The following is a 19,623-nucleotide window of genomic DNA, read 5'->3' as shown; positions in this document are numbered from 1 at the left end:
TCAATCTATTCCGTCTCTATCTTCAATCTATTCCGTCTCTATCTTCAATCTATTCCGTCTCTATCTTCAATCTATTCTCTCTCTCTCTCTCTCTCTCTCTCTCTCTCTCTCTCTCTCTCTCTCTCTCTCTCTCTCTCTCTCTCTCTCTCTCTCTCTCTCTCTCTCTCTCTCTCTCTCTCTCTCTCTCTCTCTCTCTCTCTCTCTCTCTCTCTCTCTCTCTCTCTCTCTCTCTCTCTCTCTCTCTCTCTCTCTCTCTCTCTCTCTCTCTCTCTCTCTCTCTCTCTCTCTCTCTCACACACATATATATAGCTGAGTGGTTAGTGAGCCCGCCTAGGGAGCCAGAGGTACGATTCCAGGCCGGGTCAGCAAAGGACTTTCATGAGACCGCAAGGACTTTCATGAACTGACCTGTTAAAGGAATTATCATTTATTTTAGTTATTTTGATCAACCTTTGCCTGTTATCTCTCCTATGGTACCAACATCAATACAGCATGGAATTGTGGACAAAATCGTATCCAACGATAACAAAATATTCAAAGTCTTGGGTCTGAGAGGCTAAATCTCATCAAATGGTGGTCTGTGGCTCAAATGCCCAATAAATAATGGACCTTGATATGAAAAGGGTTGAAAACCACTGGTTTACGTGGTTACGGTAACTACCACTGTGCAGCTATGTACTCACAGCTCCCTCGAAGGCGTTGTCGTAGATGTTGTCAGTGCTACACTGAGAGCAGGTGAACGTAAACCTCTCGCAGTCTTTGTAGCGTTCCTCGTCCGTCAGCTGGGCCGGAGCTCCCAGGAAGTTCTCGCTCTCCTCTTCCCTCTGGTGCTGCTGCTGGGCCCGGAAATGGCTGGGGTCCAAACCTAGGGGTGGACGGTGGCGGTAGTAAATAACTACAAAACACACTCATGGAGATGCTGCACCTGCCTCACATGCTACACAATCAGCATAGGGCTAAACTTGGACCATGGGCAGATGGTGTGGGGGAAATTTTGTACCAAGCGATTTAGCGTATTTTGCTGGCCGTATGCACTCTTGCAGGTCGGTCCAGGGTCTACGGGGGGCCTAACAGCATGGACTTCTGACAAGACCAGAGGTTCTCAAACTTTTTCATGTGAAGGACCCCCAAATTAATTAATGTTTTTGTCAGCGAAGAAAATACTTTGTGCCAGAGACCTCAATACAAGATTTGCGTTGTTAAAAGGTTTAAATAAAATTGTTTTTTTTTTCACTTAAAAAAATAAATAATAGGAGATCTAAAAGCACACAATATGTTGCTTCGCGACGCGTTGTGAGCTTGTAGATCGGTAATAGCCAACTAATTTTGCTGGGGACTCCCAGCCAGGTCCCCCTTCAAGGAGCCCTGGGGGTCCCCCGGACCGCACTTTGAGAACCACTGCTCTAGTATAGGGGGGCCTAGCAGCCTAGACTTACGACTAGACTACGGAAAGGCGGCTGAGGGTCCTGCCTGTGGATCTTGGAGCACGGCACACAGAGGCTCATCGGGGGTTAAAAGATGGAGGAAATGTCTGCTAGGGTTATGTAGTCATTTTCTTTTGATGCCAGGACCTTGAGGAGGTTTTATGGGGTTTGCCCACTCAAGGCGTTGGTGTCATGATATGGCTGGCTTTGTGGGCTATTCAGGGTGGGGAAACAAAATACAGCTGCCAAACCACCCTGAGCCTCCAACGTAATCAGCAGTAGTCACTCACTCACAGTCACGTCAATGACCCCACATTACTGACATCTTATCACAAGATACGATGTCAGTAATAAGGCTTATTAATACCTCATCATGAGACTCTTTCAACAAGCGTCCCTGGACAAAAATGGCAGGTTTCAAACTGGAAAAAGTACCCTTTTTTGTTTTCTGCATGCTACCATTTCAAAGCATGAACTAGAAAAAGTGCTCCTCGGAGCACAGGTCAGGTAGATTATTGTGGCCTCCTGGTGGCGCTATAATAGGCCAATGTGAAAAGGGTGCCATTTATTCTTAGGTCTTTCACGGCAATCAGACACTGCATTCATGATTTGAGGCATTTTGTTCCAAAAATGTGTTTTGCTAAATTAGACCTGCTGGTGGCGCTATAACAGGCCAATGCGAAAAGTGTGGCATTTCTTCCTCGGCCTAGTGGGAATGTGCGTGTGAAATTTCACGGAAATCGCAAGCTGCGTGCATAGTTTCAGGCTTTTTGTTCAAAACGGAGCAATCCTGCAAACTTTGGAAGCCAACCATAGGCAATGAGGATGGAATATGGGAAATCGGACAGATCCGTGTTGATCACATGACTATAGAGATACTGTGTACCGATTTGCATGACGTTTGGATAAAATCTGTAGGATGTAAAAAAATGTGTTTTGCACAAATCGGCCTCCTGGTGGCGCTATAACAGGCCCATGTGAAAAAATTGGGGCAGAGGTTCTGAATTGGCATCCAGGGAGTGTGTGTGCACAGTTTCGGAGCCAACGGGCCAACGGTGCCGGAGATTAGCTGGTAACACACAGACAGGACGGACACACGGACGGACACACGGACACACACACGGACGGACGGACGGAGGGTAAAACATACTCTCTCGCCATGCCTTCGGCCTGGCGGAGACAATTACACATAACGTATAAGTCTGTCTAAGGCCATCAGCACCATGATAAGTGTACGAAAAGTATAGATTGTACCAAAAACAGAGGGAGACAACTGCACTGCGCACTCTCCTTTAAAACTATAGATTAAAAGATTATTTATCGTTAAAGGTAGGGTAAGTGATTTGCGTTGGTTAAAATAATTGTTAAATAGCTCTATATTCTGATAGTACACATTGCTATAGAGTGTTTGTTCAGTATTAGGAGTCTCCTTGTATCTCCACCTCTTTATTAAACAGAAAATGCATTTTCGTTTCAGTTTCATTTCCAATTTTATCCAACCAGGACAGAGAACTCAATCAGGATACAGATTAAACAAGTGAAATTGGAAGTGATGACACTAAGAAATGAGCATACAAAATTGGAACTGGAACACTATACAAATTAAGCTTAAAAATGGGTAATTTCTCCTGATTGGCTGAGATTTTAACACCTACCGAAAAATTTATTTTCTGTTTATTAAAGAGCTGGAGAGACAGGGAGACAGTGTTGGGAAAGTTCACTTAAAATATGAACTAGTTCAAAGTTCAGTTCACAAATTTTAAAATGAACTAGTTCAAAGTTCAGTTCATAATTAAAATTTTTGAACTAAAGTTCATGGTTCAAAAAATGAACTAGGTCAGTTCTTTTTAGTTCCTTTTTTTCAATATATATATATATATATATATATATATATATATATATATATATATATATATATATATATATATATAGGGCTGGGACTCGATTAAAAAAATGTATCTAATTAATTATAAGCTTTTTAATTAATTAATCGGAATTAATCGCATGTTTAATCGCATATCAATATTTGACCTGAGAAGCAATTTCTTTTCAGTTAAAACAGATTTTGGTATATGAGTGAATCAATAAGTGAATACATAAGTTTAAGCAACAAAAAATTGTTCTGCACACAACCGTGTTTTTATCCACGCTTCCATCAGAGAGTTTTTTAAATCTAAATTTCCCATCCACTGGGCCAAGCAAAGCAGTCTGATCGGCTTCTTGTCCCATTGCGTGCACTGGGGTGTGTTGGCTGTTGGTTGGTGCACTGGTATGATCGGTACGCCTGAAACTCGTCCAGTGAGAAGGTTCTGTGGTGCATAAACTATGCGCGATTAAAATGCGATTATTTTTTTCATCGCGTTAATTTTCTGTAATTAATTAATCTAAATTAATCAGTTAAAGTCCCAGCCCTAATATATATATATATATATATATATATATATATATATATATATATATATATATATATATATATATATATATAATAAGGGTCTCTCTCTCAGCTAAGGGTTCCTTGACTTCAAAAACGTTCAATACCCAGGCCTGTGTTATTATATTATATGAATATAATCCAGGATTATGCCATTTGTAGCCATAATGTTTTAATAGCAGACCTAAAAGCTCACAATGAGTTGTATCCACGACACATTGTGAGATTGTATATCTGCTATTTAGGCACGGGACACCGTCTGCTGCGAAGTGTAAAAGTGCTTTATGCCAGAGAGAACAGCAGCAGCAGCAGCAGCAGAGAGAGAAAGAAAAGGCATCAATAGCGAAAAGTTGTGAAAAAGACTTTGTTTGTGTGTGTGTGTGTGTGTGTGTGTGTGTGTGTGTGTGTGTGTGTGTGTGTGTGTGTGTGTGTGTGTGTGTGTGTGTGTGTGTGTGTGTGTGTGTGTGTGTGTGGCTAATACAGCGCAGAAGCTTTCTTTAATTACAAAATGATCTTGTGTCGGAGACTCTGCTAGAAGAACAAACAGCTGTGGGTCATTATCACTCAGCATGCCACAGTGACACAACAACTTATAAACGGACATTTATTTTATAAAGCTAAGCGTTGCTTCTCTTGCATTTTTAACCCGAGGAGCTATCTGTAATCACGGAGCTGTCTGCACGTAGACTGAGTTCACTCCGCGCTGCGCACTGTGCGCAGAGGAATTGTTTTCTCTTTTTTGGCTGATGGTGCGTTCAAGACGCCTCGGAAACACAGAATAGGATGAAATACAGCATGACAAACCGATGTAACCATGGAATTTTGGGACACTCTTGAACGAAGTTAAGAACGCGAGAGAACGCCGTTCACAAGCGCCAGAATGAACGCGTTCACAATAACGTTCACCTAGCGGATATACAGTACGTTCAGTTCACGTTCGCCCAAAATATGAACGAGTTCATGAACGATCGTTCATTGAACGCGTTCAGGCACAACACTGCAGGGAGACATCTGTTACTGAACAAACACTCTATAGCAATGATTACTATCAGAATATAGTATTGTAACCTTTTAACAAAATACTTTTTGTTTTAACCAAAAAATATCACTTACCCTACCTCTAAGTCCCATTACACAAGTATAAGAGTATAATTTTGTTCGGAAAGGGAGATGATATACAGTAACTACAAATTGGCGTTATTTAGAACTCGTCTCTCAGAACTCGTGCACCTCCAGATTGTCCGAACTAGTTCGGGAAAAAAACAGTCTACTCTGAACCGGATGTTTTTACTGACGCCGGAAGGAGCATGTCTTGGCCTTCAGTCCCCTGGGCCTATATGACTTACCCAGCCATGTGGCAATGAGCACGGCGTCAATGCCCTCGATGGGGTCACAGATGCGGGACACCACAGGGTGCACCTGCTGGGCCAGGTAGTACTGGGTGTCCAGGCTGAGGCCTTCCTGCTTCTGGAGCTGCTCCAGGGCATAGGCCCTCTGACTGGCTGACAGCGTGGAGCCATCCTGGATGGGGGAGAGAGAGGGAGAGATTGATTGATTTGATTGATCGTATTTCGTAAGGTCACAAAGAAAGAGCACAATAGCACTACCCGACATTAAGTCAAGTATAATCACCGAGGATAAAAACACAATAAAGCCCATGGGGTTATTTCCATTGTGGTCAGACAGACAGACAGAGAGCGAGAGCAAGAGACGGATAGAGAGACAGACAGAGAAACAGAGAGCAGGGTGGAGGTGTGGGTATTAGGTTGTAGTTTGTTTGTCCTTAGGGTAGGGCTGCACAATGTATTGTGTATCATCATCTCTTTAGTGCAGATACCAGACTAAAATATTTTTTAGTGAATATTGAATTTAGAAGACAGTGTTTCCCCTACATGCAAGTACCAGTGGCCTCCACTCCTTATTTTTTATGTAAATTGTTGTTATTATTATTGTTTTTAAGTTTGACTGTTTGTTTTAAGATGGCTCCATCTTATGTCTTCATAAACTAAAGTTATATTATTTTGCGGTAGACCTACGGACAATTCATGTCTTGTTACACAGAGAGAGAGAGGAGGAGAGGACGGTTTTGGCAATAAATGTTATGGGAATATTCTACGTTTACAACGGAAGTCTATCCTTCGCCTCGGGGTCCGTCTATTTCCAGAAATCTGTACCGCTTCATATTAAGGTCGACAACGTTGATCAGGAGGATTATCATTTGCTGAAAAAGTCCTACAACTTTACTCCATTACCTCCCAAAAGAACAGATTTGCAAGTCATCATCGCGTTGGCAATGCAAGGTGTGTGGATCCCTTGTAGATTTGTTGCGCATGGAGTATAAATTAAGCTTAACATTACAAGGAACATAGGCTAATTATTTGATTGGAATGTGCAAGGAAACATTTGCCTGGCCCCCGTGACAACAGTCAATCTAAAAGACACCTAACTTCCTATTTTGAGGACAAAGAACATTTCTGCCAACAGCAAGAGTGCTTCTGGCTACAGTATATTATGAACCTGGTGCAAAAAAAAGAAAAAATATATACAAACTATTTTTTTTTACCCCACAATCGTTTCGGCTCAAACACGCAACATATTCATTCACGCAGTCCATTCATATTGTATTGTACATTCATACTGTATGCATGTGTACAAACACACACACACACACACACACACACACACACACACACACACACACACACACACACACACACACACACACACACACCTGGCAGATGATGTAGGAGACAGTGTCTCCAGCTTTGACCTTTCGTCCTCCCTGGGAGTTGATCCACAGAGCCACGTGCACGTGAGGCAGACTCTTCTTATCAGGGTAGTCCTGAGGATCTTTAGTCAGAGCCTGGAAAAAGGAGGGATGGTATGAATGTGTGTTCCATGATGACACCAGTATGAAGGCCACTAGGCCAGTATGTACTTTTGATACTAGCCCTATAATTGTTCATGTCTAGACAAATCATTTTTAAGGGCGGCTTGTTGGCTGCTGTTTTCAGGGCCTGTGGGAAGCAACCTGATATAAGAAATGCGTTTGTAGAAGATCTGAGGCCATGCAATTTGAAACATTTCTCAAAAAACCTGTTGGAAGAATACCAAGGCAGCAGGAGTAGTATTTCAGATGTTGTATACGTTTTTATGGTTGATTTGATAACATATGATAACATAGCAGATCTATTTGAATTTGTTTTACAGGGTCCCCACACATTTTTAGCAATGAATTTCCAAAACTTTTCCAAAACTTTTCCAGAATATTTAGCCCAATTTCCAGGCCTATATAACAATCATTCAGCGCAATAATGTGTCTCTTACTCCTATGTACAATGCCCAAAGATAGGCAGTGTAGCAAAATAATAAATAAAAAACAATAAAAAGTGTTTGGGGGTGGGGCACAGCCGCGAAACCTCGCTCAAATAGAGCCTGCGAGCGAAAATAGGAGGGGTGGACGACGTCGTTGCACGGTTCGTTGTCGCTTGCGGTAGGTCAGGACGGTCTAATTCAAAAACATGTATTTTAATGAGATTTCATCGCCCGCTCGCGTCGCATCACGTCGCATCGCTGGCAGTGCGGATGGGGTGTTACACAGCCTGTTCGGCGAAAAACTACTTATGTTACATATTTTGTGTAATGTTATACATGTTCATGAAAAGGTTTTGTATTCAAAAAAATCAATAGCCAAAAACAATGCATAGCCAAATATTTTTCCAGGACCCTTGATAAATTCCAGGACCTTTGATGAAGTTTGATCAATTCCAAACCTTTTCCAGTACTGGATTATTTCTTTTTTAATTTCAAAATATTTCCAGGAATTTCATGACCGTGGGGACCCTGCCTGTTACACTTTTTACTTTCGTTTTTAAAACGCTCTCAAACTTCTTTTTTGAGGCACGGAATTTAGTTTTAAGATATCGTTTGGATATCCCCGGACAGTTTTGCCAACGGGGGGGGGGTCCGTTTTGTCAACGGGGGGGGGGGGGACCAGGGGGAACCAGGGGGAACCAGGTTCCCTGGTTCCCTGCTGATAAACAATGCGGCCCCCCAGAGTGATTGAGGAAATTTTGTGGCCTTGACCATCTACAAAGCTGCCCACCCCTGACCTAAGAATAAATGGCATGGATATCAAGACCTTTATTGCTAGAAGGATGCATTTCAGATGATGTAAAGAGTGCTGTGTTCATCCCAAACAGAAACCGTTCATTAATTGCAATGGTACTGCAGTACAGTATAACATACTGTACATGGGCATACGTTCACCCATGTGAATGGCAACGAGCCAACGGCATGCACAACACCGTCAGCACAGCATGTATGTCACATTTCTTTGACATAAGACTTTCAGAGGTCTTTTAACTCCAGATGGTTGCCTAGCTAACTTCAGCTAATGTAGCTAATGTATGGTTCTAGCCACTGTATAACACTGTAGCGTTTTACTGCATCTACGTGAGTATACAGCATTAGCTCTTCACAGTAACATTGTTGCTGTCGGTCAGAAACCTTGTTATCTCCATATTTCTTATTTTTTTCCTCCATAAATTAATGACCTATTTCTTACATTTCTGATCAAGAACAATCCAGCTTTCTCCGCTTATAAGCTTGCCATGGCTTCAACTCTGCAATTTGTCTCTGCATAGTTCCACCACAAAAGGCTTTTGAACCTATGTTATTTTCTTTTAGTACTTTGAATAGTTTACTTGACAGGTGTCTCGCCTCCACTGCTCGCAAAGTGCTTCCAAAAATTGTATGGCCTTAACTGAGCAATTTGACCTGCTGTGGTACACGCCACAGGCAAAAGACGGACAAAAGACACTGACAGAGTAGAATAAGCCATTCAATAATCACACATATAGTGGGCAGGAAATCATAAGGTCTTGACTTGATGAAAAACACAATAATTATGATTCAGGAAAGTTATAAATTTGCTGAAGTTAGAGTTCTCCTCCTAACACTATATGGACCAGAGCTAGTTGCCCCTCTCTTGTTGCCCCTTAAAACTAGGCTTGTCTGGGCGTTTCTAGCCCCATCGTTCTGTGATTTACAGCGACAGTTGGCCAATCAGGTGGCGAGTTCGAGTGAGCCCGAATGGGACCGAGTGCAGCCGACAAAAATGGAACGATCCGCCATTGTTTCTGTGGCCTGTTCAGGGTCCCCACACATTTTTAGCAATGAATTTCCAAAACTTTTCCAAAACCTTTCCAGAATATTTAGCCCAATTTCCAGGCCTATATAACAATCATTCAGCGCAATAATGTGTCTCTTACTCCTATGTACAATGCCCAAAGATAGGCAGTGTAGCAAAATAATAAATAAAAAACAATAAAAAGTGTTTGGGGGTGGGGCACAGCCGCGAAACCTCGCTCAAATAGAGCCTGCGAGCGAAAATAGGAGGGGTGGACGACGTCGTTGCACGGTTCGTTGTCGCTTGCGGTAGGTCAGGACGGTCTAATTCAAAAACATGTATTTTAATGAGATTTCATCGCCCGCTCGCGTCGCATCACGTCGCATCGCTGGCAGTGCGGATGGGGTGTTACACAGCCTGTTCGGCGAAAAACTACTTATGTTACATATTTTGTGTAATGTTATACATGTTCATGAAAAGGTTTTGTATTCAAAAAAATCAATAGCCAAAAACAATGCATAGCCAAATATTTTTCCAGGACCCTTGATAAATTCCAGGACCTTTGATGAAGTTTGATCAATTCCAAACCTTTTCCAGTACTGGATTATTTCTTTTTTAATTTCAAAATATTTCCAGGAATTTCATGACCGTGGGGACCCTGGTTTTAAGTAGTGGACACACCCGATATGAAGGCTCTGATTGCTTCTCCAAAATGTTTTAATTAATTTGCAGGCCCTGGTGGATTGACGTTCAGAGGCTACTGACACAGGTAGGTTTGTTAGCCCGCCAACAGTGGAAAACAAGGCCCAAGCGTTTACGAATGCTTTTGGCAATCTTGTAAGCGAAGAAAGAGCGCCTTGAATTTCTCAGTTCTAAATGACAAATTCTCTTTATCTAAAGTCTCTTTATAGACAAAATGAACAAGTGAATGCAAGTGAATGAATGCACAGAAAGAATACAGACAGTCCTGCGCAAACACAAACATAAACAGCCGTCTGCTCACCTTGTTTATCTCGTACTGGTTCAGTGGTATGTTTCCGTTCGCAACCTTCTCTCCCACTTCCACCAGATGTCTCTGGATGTTCTCCACAATGGCATCACGGTTCTGGTCCGACAAGATCTGACCTATGACGTAACTGATGCACAGAGAGGAACAACATTACACAACAACAAATACATTCCTATACAACTACCTTACATGCAGACAAATTAAAATAATGGATCGCCAGAGCAATTTTTCAGGACATTAATTAAAATACATACATTCAGATGGTTCTGATGGTTCTGAAGTGAAAGGAGCTGCCAGCCCTATGAAGTGGATACAATTAATCCTGACCTTTGACTTCTGTTCACCGATACAGACCCAGAATCTTCTACTGTTGTTCTATAACCATTCTCATGCTCCACCCGTGTTCTCATTGACTTAAACACTGCCCAGGGCAGTGACAATTACCCCCTATCATTGCAGTAATAGGACATATAGCTCCATAGCACTGATCCTTTATAGTTAACTCAGTGACACACTTCAGCTGGTTTTGTGTGGCGGAAGGGTGGAACAGTCTCAATACCGCCACAGGCCTGCTGGTGTTAACCACTTAAAACCTTTATTCTTAGAGAAACTGAGCACTTTTTTAAACACCTAATCTCTTCACCAGAAATAGCCGACGCAATGAAACACTTTTTGAGCTTGTAGATTTGCTATTTTCTGGTGAATGTTCCCCCCAGAATACGCATGCTGGTGTTCAACTGGAGATATCCAACTCTGCTCCAACTGATCTCTTCAAATCAAACCCCTGACAACTGCCCTCAAATTAAATCTCTAACTTTAATCCAATAAGCCAGTGGTTCTCAAACTTTAACATTTCAAGGATCCCCATAACTCTCAGAGTTACAGACCAGTAAGGGTCCATTTAGAACCCCCTCAAGGACCCCAGAGGGTCCATGGACCCCACTTTGAGAACCCCTGCCATAAACTAACTTTCTAATTTCTCTCAAACAAACTCTGCTTCCTAACACTTCTGGTGGCCGACATACTTGCCACACTCCTTGGCCAGGTCACACCAGTCACGGCGCACGATGTCCAGGCCTTTCAGCTCTTGCTTGGTGCTGTAGCGGCCGTCGCCTTGCTGCTCCACCACTAGGGCGGCGTACTTCTTCTTCTTCAACAGCAGCAGGGACTTGAAGACACCGTCGATGTCGATCTCCAGCAGTTTGTACAGCTTGTTGACCTCTGCCTTCACCTGGACCCGGCAGAACACCAGCAAAAAAACGGTTAGTGCCGTGCACACACTACAACTGATGCTAATCATGTTGAGCACATAAACGGCTGTACATCTGTGAAGCAGTAGTAAGTAAGCCTTGCTGAGTCATGAGCAAGAGGCTATCTCCATGTTTCTGTAGCGTGAGGCAGCTTGATGTACAAGTACATCCCCCAGCCATGATGTACAAATACTCCTGGACATGACGCTAGTATGTCGCAGGGTCTTACCCCCAATCCAACCCTTGATGCTGAGTGCCAAGCCGGGAGGTATTGGGTTCCATTTTCATAGTCTTTGGTATGACCCGGCCAGGGAGTAGAACCCCAACCTCCTAATCTCACGGCGGACATTCTAACCACAAGGTGACTGAGCTGGTGAGGCAGTAAGTGGTACTTATCCATTTTGTCAACTTCTGGTCAGTTTATTTTGTTGAATTGCATATTCTCAATATTGTAAAAGCAACTTGAGCAGCATTCTACAAATGAAATGTGCTTTTTTTTCATTCATAAAGTGTATGTTTACAGCATGGCCGAATGGCCAGGCCGTCTTGGACCTGCGAATGTCGCGAACGGACTTCCTGATCGATGTTAAACTGGGCAAAATTTGAAGCATTCAGTGAGTTGCAGGCCCCGCTTTGTTTTTCATGATTCAGTTTTACAGTTTGGCTTAGCACCAAGAAACGGAGGATGTGCGTATTTTTTTTTTGAAACTGGGCAACATGACCACATATAAAAATAAAAATAAATTGAATGCGCGTTCAAACTTCAGTGCATCAGTGTTTTTATAGATATAAAGGTCACTGTGAATAAAGTGGCCGTTCAAATGTTGGCCATGCTTTTAAAGTAAAGTGGGTTGGGATACGTCCCAGTCTTATTATCTTGTCTGGCAGTCAAGATGACATCCAGGTAAGATAATAATAATAAACCTGTTGTTTTTTGGAGTAGTCAATTATTTTTACCCTTTTCATTCAATGTAATCCTTATGCCAATTAATCCACCCCACACATTTCTGTAACCAGCTCAGAGGCCTTTTAGTAAGAGTGTTTGCCCTGGGAGTGGGAGGTCGGAGTTCAATCCCAAACAAGAATGACAAAGCCATATTATACTAACCATACTAAACCGTTGAAACACACATACATACATATATATATATATACATATACATATACATATACATATACATATACATATACATATATATATATAAGGTCGAAAATGTGCCTGAAATTTTATCTGTGCAGCCTAAAAATAGTTGACAAATAATTGCTGTGGTGCAACCAAAAAGGTATGTCGAGTGAACCAAAACGAGCGCTCCCTGCCATCTAACGTGCCTTCCCCTCCGAGTTGCAGTAGCTCGAGATGCTAATCTAATAGTATGTAGCGTGTAGTTTACTCATCGACACAAAGGACCGGGGCTGAGCGCTGCGTCGCTGACATGCCAGCGCTTTACTGTATGTGCAATCTCACCACGTGTCAGAAAGTACCTTGTTTCAAGTGTCTAAGTTCAGAAACGATCCGAGCCGGCTGCGGAGAGAAAGAGAAACCATCTCTCACTCTCACTGACTGTGAAAGACAAGGAGGCGGATCAGTGCGACTCTCACGCACCGCGTGTGTTCACGAGTGACTGTATGAGCTAGACAGAGATCAAGTCATAGGAACAGACAGCTGGTGGTATACTGTATTTTGGAAAATTCGTTTTGAAACTATTGTAAATAATCAGAATCGATGCGTAGCCTGTTAACAAATGACAACACAAACAATCCTGATCAATGTGAACATTAGAAAAAAGTTTATTTCAAGTCCTGAAGAATGAAATTCGCTGTCTCTGAGGCAGTGTTCAAAGGAGTTGAATAATCTTATTTAATACAGCCGTTTTTATTAGAAGCCTAGTAGTTGTAAGTTATTTTTGTTTATATTTACAGTTAGATGATTGTTTGTGCCTGTAAGAGTGCATGAATGCCACCGTTTTGTCCTCTATTCTTTAGTTATTTTTTCTTGCTTTAGTTGTGTGAAAAAAGTATTGAATTAAATGCTGAAGAGTTAGTAGCATGTGTCTGTGTCTACTGTAAGCTGGCGGCGGTAAATTAGCGAGTGTTGCGCTGAATTCTGTGACTTACTCTCTTACGCCCGTGTAGAGTATGTGAAGGCTCCCCAGTGGCTTAAAGGACAACCAATGAGGAGAAAGTCATGAAAAAGTCACGACTAGCGCAGCGACTGAATACAGACCAGCTTGACAAACTGTTAAAAAAGGGAAAAATGGGACCCTACAGGGCCGGACTGGGACCAAAATTCAGCCCTGGCATTTTGGTCCGGACCGGCCCACCCCCCCCATTTTGTCAACAGGGGGGGGGGGGGGGGGGGGCGTTTCACTGAGCCAGCCCAGCCCTGCACATGAACTCTGCGGCCGCACTGAGGCGCCTGCTGGAAAGCATCCCAGCCCAAACATTAAGGTAACTAATAATTGGGCCGCGCGACTCGGATATGACCGTAATAACCCTAAAACATTTTTTAAAATATATTTTTCAAACATTTTTTTTTTATTTTTATTTTATTTATTTTTATTTGGCCCAGTGGCCCACTGGCCCAGCGGCCCACCGGGCATTTGCCCGGTACGCCAAATGGCCAGTCCGCCGCTGGGACCCAATGCATCCCTGCTTGGCACTCCACATCACAGGTTGGATTTGGGGTAAGTCCCTGTGACATACTAGCATCATGTCCAGGGGCTGTACTTGTACATCAAGCTGCCTCATGCTACAGAAACAGGAGATGGGGAAGACACGACTTCTCTTTACTGTACACAAAACAAGACAAAACCCACGGACAGAGCCTAAACACATGAACACACACACACACACACACACACCTTGTTGCCGAGCTTGAAGACTTCCTCCAACAATCTGCTGTTGGTGTTGATCATGATGGAGTCAGTGTCACCGTAGATTACCTCCAGGTTCATCTGATTCAACACAGGACGTCAAACATTAGCGGGGAAAAAAAAGAGACATAAAACACCACCATCACCAATGTCAGAAAGAAATGGCTCCATTTTCTCCCCAATTCATTTTAGTTATTGTGCTCCCTCTCACTGACATTCCTCTCCACAAGTGAACACTGACAATTGTGTCCTTTTAAGTGCCCAGCCAAGCCCCGCTGTCATGTTGGGCTCTTCTTGCCTGTGTTTTACCTCTATGCCACCCGCACGCCCTAAAGTTGAAAAGTTGTCAAATTCCTGCAGTGGTTCCCAAACGGTGTACTGAGGCACACTGGTGTGCAGTGAGACAAGTGCCAGAATTATTTCTGGCTATTTCTGGCAAGTACGATTATTTTTTTTATTTTTTTCAAAGTAAAAAAAAAGTGCTTTGGAAGCGAGATACAGCCTTTTTCAGTTATAAGTTAAACAAGGAGTGGATGGAGCTGCAAATCTTCAGATAATGATATATTGGGTTCTGAACAAAAGAGTCATTTTTTTACTATTTTTTTCAAAAATATGTGAAACACATGATTGGCACGTTGCACCATAGCGGTAAAACACGTGAATGGCACTCAATGAGTTAATATTAATTTAGTATAATTTAGTATACTTTTATACAGAGAACCGTTGCATCCCTAGTGCGTTTGAAAACCACTGGCGTACTGTATATAACAATTTGTTTTTCAATGACTCACCTTCTGAACCAGGTCCTTGGTGTGCATCAGAATCTGTAGAAGGAGTGGAAAATATATGAATATGACCCTGCCAAGACCAACAGGACAGGTTACAAATGTAGACACACAGCCACAGTTAAGTAAACAAATATGTGACCAAGTACAATGCTTTGGGACGCAAGGGGCCGTGGTCATTTTTCAGCTTTTTACAAATTATTAAAGTACAGAATGTAAGCTTTCAAATGATGTGATGAATATTTGAGGAAGAGGAAGATGGTCATTTGAAGATTGTTAAGACAGAACAGGCAAATCAGAGAAAACGTCTTCCAAAGATTTCACACTTTCAGAGCCTGGTACTGGGCGTTAACAATGGTTATTACACGGTATCAATGCTTGATTCTGATAGTTTTGTTTTTTTTGAAAAATATTTGTATTGGTTTTTAAAGACATACAAAATACAAACATAGACAAACAAAAAATAAAAAGACAAAAAAAAAAACAACAGCTCAGAAACAGCATTTAAACAAAGATAAAAAGATGAGCAAGAACACGATCATAGGTCAGACTAGGGCCGGTATGGGAATCCCCCAAGCACAGTGGCAGACAGCGTAGGTCCAATATGAGACAGATATGGATCCCAGATCTTATAAGAAGTGTCCAGTTTGGAATGCAACATACACGTAATGTATTCACAATGGATACAGTCCATTACAATATTATGCCACTAAGGACACCAGTGTGGTGTCCTTAGTGATAAACTGTCTGATTTGCAAGTACTTGAAAAAGTCAGATTTCAGTAACCCAAAACGCTGCTGCAGTTGTACAAAAGATAGCAAGGTCTGGCCATCAAATAAATCTCCAAGTTTAGTCACGCCCTGCAAATGCCAGACCTTAAAGCCTCCATCCAGGTGGCCTGGTTTAAAGTCTGGGTTGCCCACAACTGGAGTAAGAGGAGATGTTAATTCAGTACGGCCTTTGAATGTACGAATAGATCTCCAAGCCTTGACTGAACATATCGAGATGGGGTTAGAGCATAATTTTTTTATAGATTTAAAGTCCTTCACAAATAGCAAGTTCCAAAGAGGGCAAGTGGACTGTGATGTTTCGATATCAAGCCAGATTGAGGAGGGATCTGATTTGAGCCAACCGGCTAACACCCTAAGGTGTGCAGCCAGTTGATAGAACCTTATATTGGGCAGATCCAAACCACCATCGATGCCAGCCATTTGGAGTTTGGCCATCTTAATCCTAGGCTTGATTCTGATTGGTTAATCACTGAATTCAGTGCTCTGTTATTTTTGAATAAAGACAGCTGAACGCCATCTAATCAAAGACTCAGAGCACCTGGCTCATATCAATGTTGCTTGATTTTTTGCCGTATCCAACATGCCAGCCATGTAAACAAACACATGCTGTCATTTACAGCTAAACATTGTTCTCAAGAATGTTTTTGAAAAAAAATTAAGCGAGAAATAAGACAATGCCGTAATCTAAAACATATTCTATTTTATCAACACTTCCCGTTATTTTCCGAGGTAAACGCGCTGCGCTGGACGCACCTGGCATAAATTAATGGAATACTTTCATTACCGTAAGTGATGAAATCATCCATATTGTTGTTAACTTTGGGTCATTTACTTTATTTATTTATTTATTAAGTAGCCATATAGTAAAACGGGATAATGTGTATATGTGCGTCGGTGGGACTAATCACCCTGAATCTCGTCGGAGTCTAATCACCCTGTCGGGGAATATTTCTCAATAATGACGCACTTCCCAATTGATAGTCCCTTGCGTAATTTATTTAACCCCCAACCACTCCTCTAATCACTCCCTCATTGTCACCTTTCAGCCAGCTGTCAACTCATTACAACACATCATTTTCACAAAATATTACCATACTACTCAATAGCCTAGAGACCAGTGGTTGTCAAACTTTTGTAATTTCAAGGACCCTCAGTTTTGTAGCCTATGCATTAGACCACGGACCCCCATAACTTAGTAACTCTGAGTGATTAAATCTAACCAAATGGACCGTTACAGGTGTATTAATATTTTATCCACTCTCACAAATATCACTCAAGTGCAAACTTGAAAAAAATAATCAGTGCTAAATTTCTTAAAAGTCAATTGCCTTCCCTACCTACCAGTAAGTGCGTCATTACTTGTGCATATTAATGTGTGTATGTGGACCAAGGAAAGGAACAGGGGATAATTGGCTATTAAGAGGACAATCAGAACCATGCTGTGACAGGCCTTTCACCCCAACACACACTCACACGCATGCCTTAATGACTCCTAATGGCCTTTATGAACTAAAGGATAAGTGATGAACAAATAAAAGAATTCTGTTCATGTGGTGTGTGTGTTGAGAGAGAGAGACTACAGGTATTGGAGCAGAGGGATCCTAACAGGTGGGGGCTTCTGTGTGTGTGTGTGTGTGTGTGTGTGTGTGTGTGTGTGTGTGTGTGTGTGTGTGTGTGTGTGTGTGTGTGTGTGTGTGTGTGTGTGTGTGTGTGTGTGTGTGTGTGTGTGTGTGTGTGTGTGTGAGAGAGAGATACGAGGGGGGGTCAGGGTCGCTAATCCGGGGGGAGTCGGTGGGACAGAACGCGGTGTGACCTGTCACCAGCAATCTGCCCCTCAATCAACCACCGACGCATATATACGCAGACAGACACGCGGTGCTCCGCGGGGACAAGGACGTGGCTATTTCAGAGAGTGTGAGGAGAGGGGTGGGGTAGAGGTGGAGTAGGCAGGGGTGTTCCACTCCCTGAAATCGGAGTGGGACTTAAGCATGCTTTATGGGCTGCTACATACCACTGTGCTGCGAGTGGACAGGGGGGGGCTCATTACAGAACAGCCTCTTCCATTAGGAACTACAGTCAAGGTCAAGGTCTCTCTCACACACACACACACAGTGTCATACGTAGATACACACAGGCATCCACATCCAGGCACGCGCACACAAATCTAGGCCAAACTCGATCTCCATGAGCACTAAATGGTACTTGCTAAACCTTTACGCAGACACAATGACTGCCCTGTCTGCACAGTAAAATTCTGAGTGTTCATTCAACTGAAAAGCGTGAGGAGACTGTCGAATTACAAATTAAATTAACACTCAGGATGTTACTGTACATTGCTAGTTTATTGGAAGCAGAAGAAAGACATTGGGAGAGACAGACAAGTTGAGAAGTCAGCTCAAAGTTCTAGCGTGCATTTTAACCTGCAGCCCTCCTACTCTATCATGCTCTCACACTACAGGTGGAGGAAAATCACCGGTTCGAATCTCAGGACAGGCTGGGTACATGCGGGCCCAGGAAGTAGGGTTGGGTGATATCTGCTCAAATTTGATTCCATGTCCAGGAGATGATAGGACCGAACTCCCTAAACTAAACTAAAACAATGCTGTATTTACAGAACGGAGAAAAACAAAGCTGAGTAATCAGCATGAGTAATCTTACAGCAACCAAACGTCACCCATTTCTAACAACCTGACAGTGACACAGGAGGGGAAGTCATTCTTCTGTGTCCAAGGAAGATACAAGATATAAAACAAAAAAAAGGAGATACAAATATAAAACAATAAGATACAACAACGAGGTTCCCGTCCATTGTGGACCGGCCAGAGCATGTTCAAACATGTAATATAAAAACACGCTCCACTGTTCTGTCAAACTCTGGTCGCTCCACTCTGCCGTTCTTTAAAAAAAGTATTCTTTTAAGCATTGTGTAAAACAAACCAAACCTTTCAGGCTGCGACCCCCCAAAATAATCATATTTGAACTGGAAACCCCCATGCTGCCAAGCACATGGCAATTTAGTTTGACTCGGTTCCACAGATTAATAGTGATCTTCTTATTAATATTTGACAATTTGGCCAATGTGTTATTAAAAAGGTCTTAAAAGCCATTAAATTGTAACTTTAGAAATGTGCAGGTACCCTGTATACACTTATACTGAATGGTTTGTTTACTGTCAATTGAAAAAACAATGTTGCACATTAAGATATTCATCTGGAGACCGACCCTTGGTTTTGGAACCACTGCCTTAGGTGACACAAGGACGAAGCAGGAACCCCCTACTACATAATATTGTGTAAAATTGTTTTGCATATTAAACTAGGCATTGGTCGCTCCAACTTCTGATCTTTTCATTACATTTTTTCATCTATTACAGCTGGATGTGTATTGTATAACAGTATCTAGTGCTGGCAGGTTTGGATGGTGGGTGAGTGCACTGCCGGTCTATACAAATGAAAAGTTCAAAGCCATAAAGGGCAATTTAGAAAGAGCAAAGATGACGAAGAAAGGAGTAAAGGAGTAAAGGAGAAAAAAGTACTGTATATAGTTGTGTTTTTATGGACATTGATCTGTCTGTCTCTGGTTTTCCTGATTGCTTTGAACACTTCAGAGCCATCAAGTGGCAATATAGAAGATGGTAGATAGATGACAAAAAGTACAGAGGTGGCCTTGGAGATAATAATACTAATTATAAACTAGATTTTAAAGCAATTTACAGGGTTTCAAGTGCTCCTCCTATGCCATTCTTCTCGGCTCCCCTATCATCTCATTAAAACAAGTTGGACATAATTAAATATTTGAATACATTTAAAAAATAAACGTTAATATCAATCAATAACTGCCAACACTCCGAGGACCCCCTAGGGGTCACGATAGTCTTAACCATCGTCGATGGCTATCGGCAGGTACTGTACAACCCTAACAGGAAGTGA

General features: G+C 42.2%; 1 protein-coding gene across 1 annotated transcript in view; it reads right to left on the bottom strand.

Moving 5' to 3' along the window:
- Nucleotides 1-19,623, bottom strand: part of pola1 (polymerase (DNA directed), alpha 1) — a 94,683-nt gene that overhangs the window by 41,113 nt on the left and 33,947 nt on the right. Inside the window, exons 27-33 of the mRNA XM_084049097.1 lie at nucleotides 14,910-14,942; nucleotides 14,107-14,199; nucleotides 11,021-11,226; nucleotides 9,990-10,122; nucleotides 6,587-6,718; nucleotides 5,202-5,376; nucleotides 684-865 (exon numbers count right to left, since the gene is read on the bottom strand). Of these exons, the coding sequence (XP_083905223.1) occupies nucleotides 684-865; nucleotides 5,202-5,376; nucleotides 6,587-6,718; nucleotides 9,990-10,122; nucleotides 11,021-11,226; nucleotides 14,107-14,199; nucleotides 14,910-14,942 (954 nt within the window). The remainder of the gene's footprint in view (nucleotides 1-683; nucleotides 866-5,201; nucleotides 5,377-6,586; nucleotides 6,719-9,989; nucleotides 10,123-11,020; nucleotides 11,227-14,106; nucleotides 14,200-14,909; nucleotides 14,943-19,623) is intronic.

Source organism: Gymnoscopelus microlampas, assembly GCF_963454915.1.
Source record: "Gymnoscopelus microlampas genome assembly, chromosome: 22".
In the NCBI taxonomy this organism is placed as follows: domain Eukaryota; kingdom Metazoa; phylum Chordata; class Actinopteri; order Myctophiformes; family Myctophidae; genus Gymnoscopelus; species Gymnoscopelus microlampas.
Note: the sequence above shows the minus strand (reverse complement) of the source record. Positions and strands in the feature narration are given on the sequence as shown.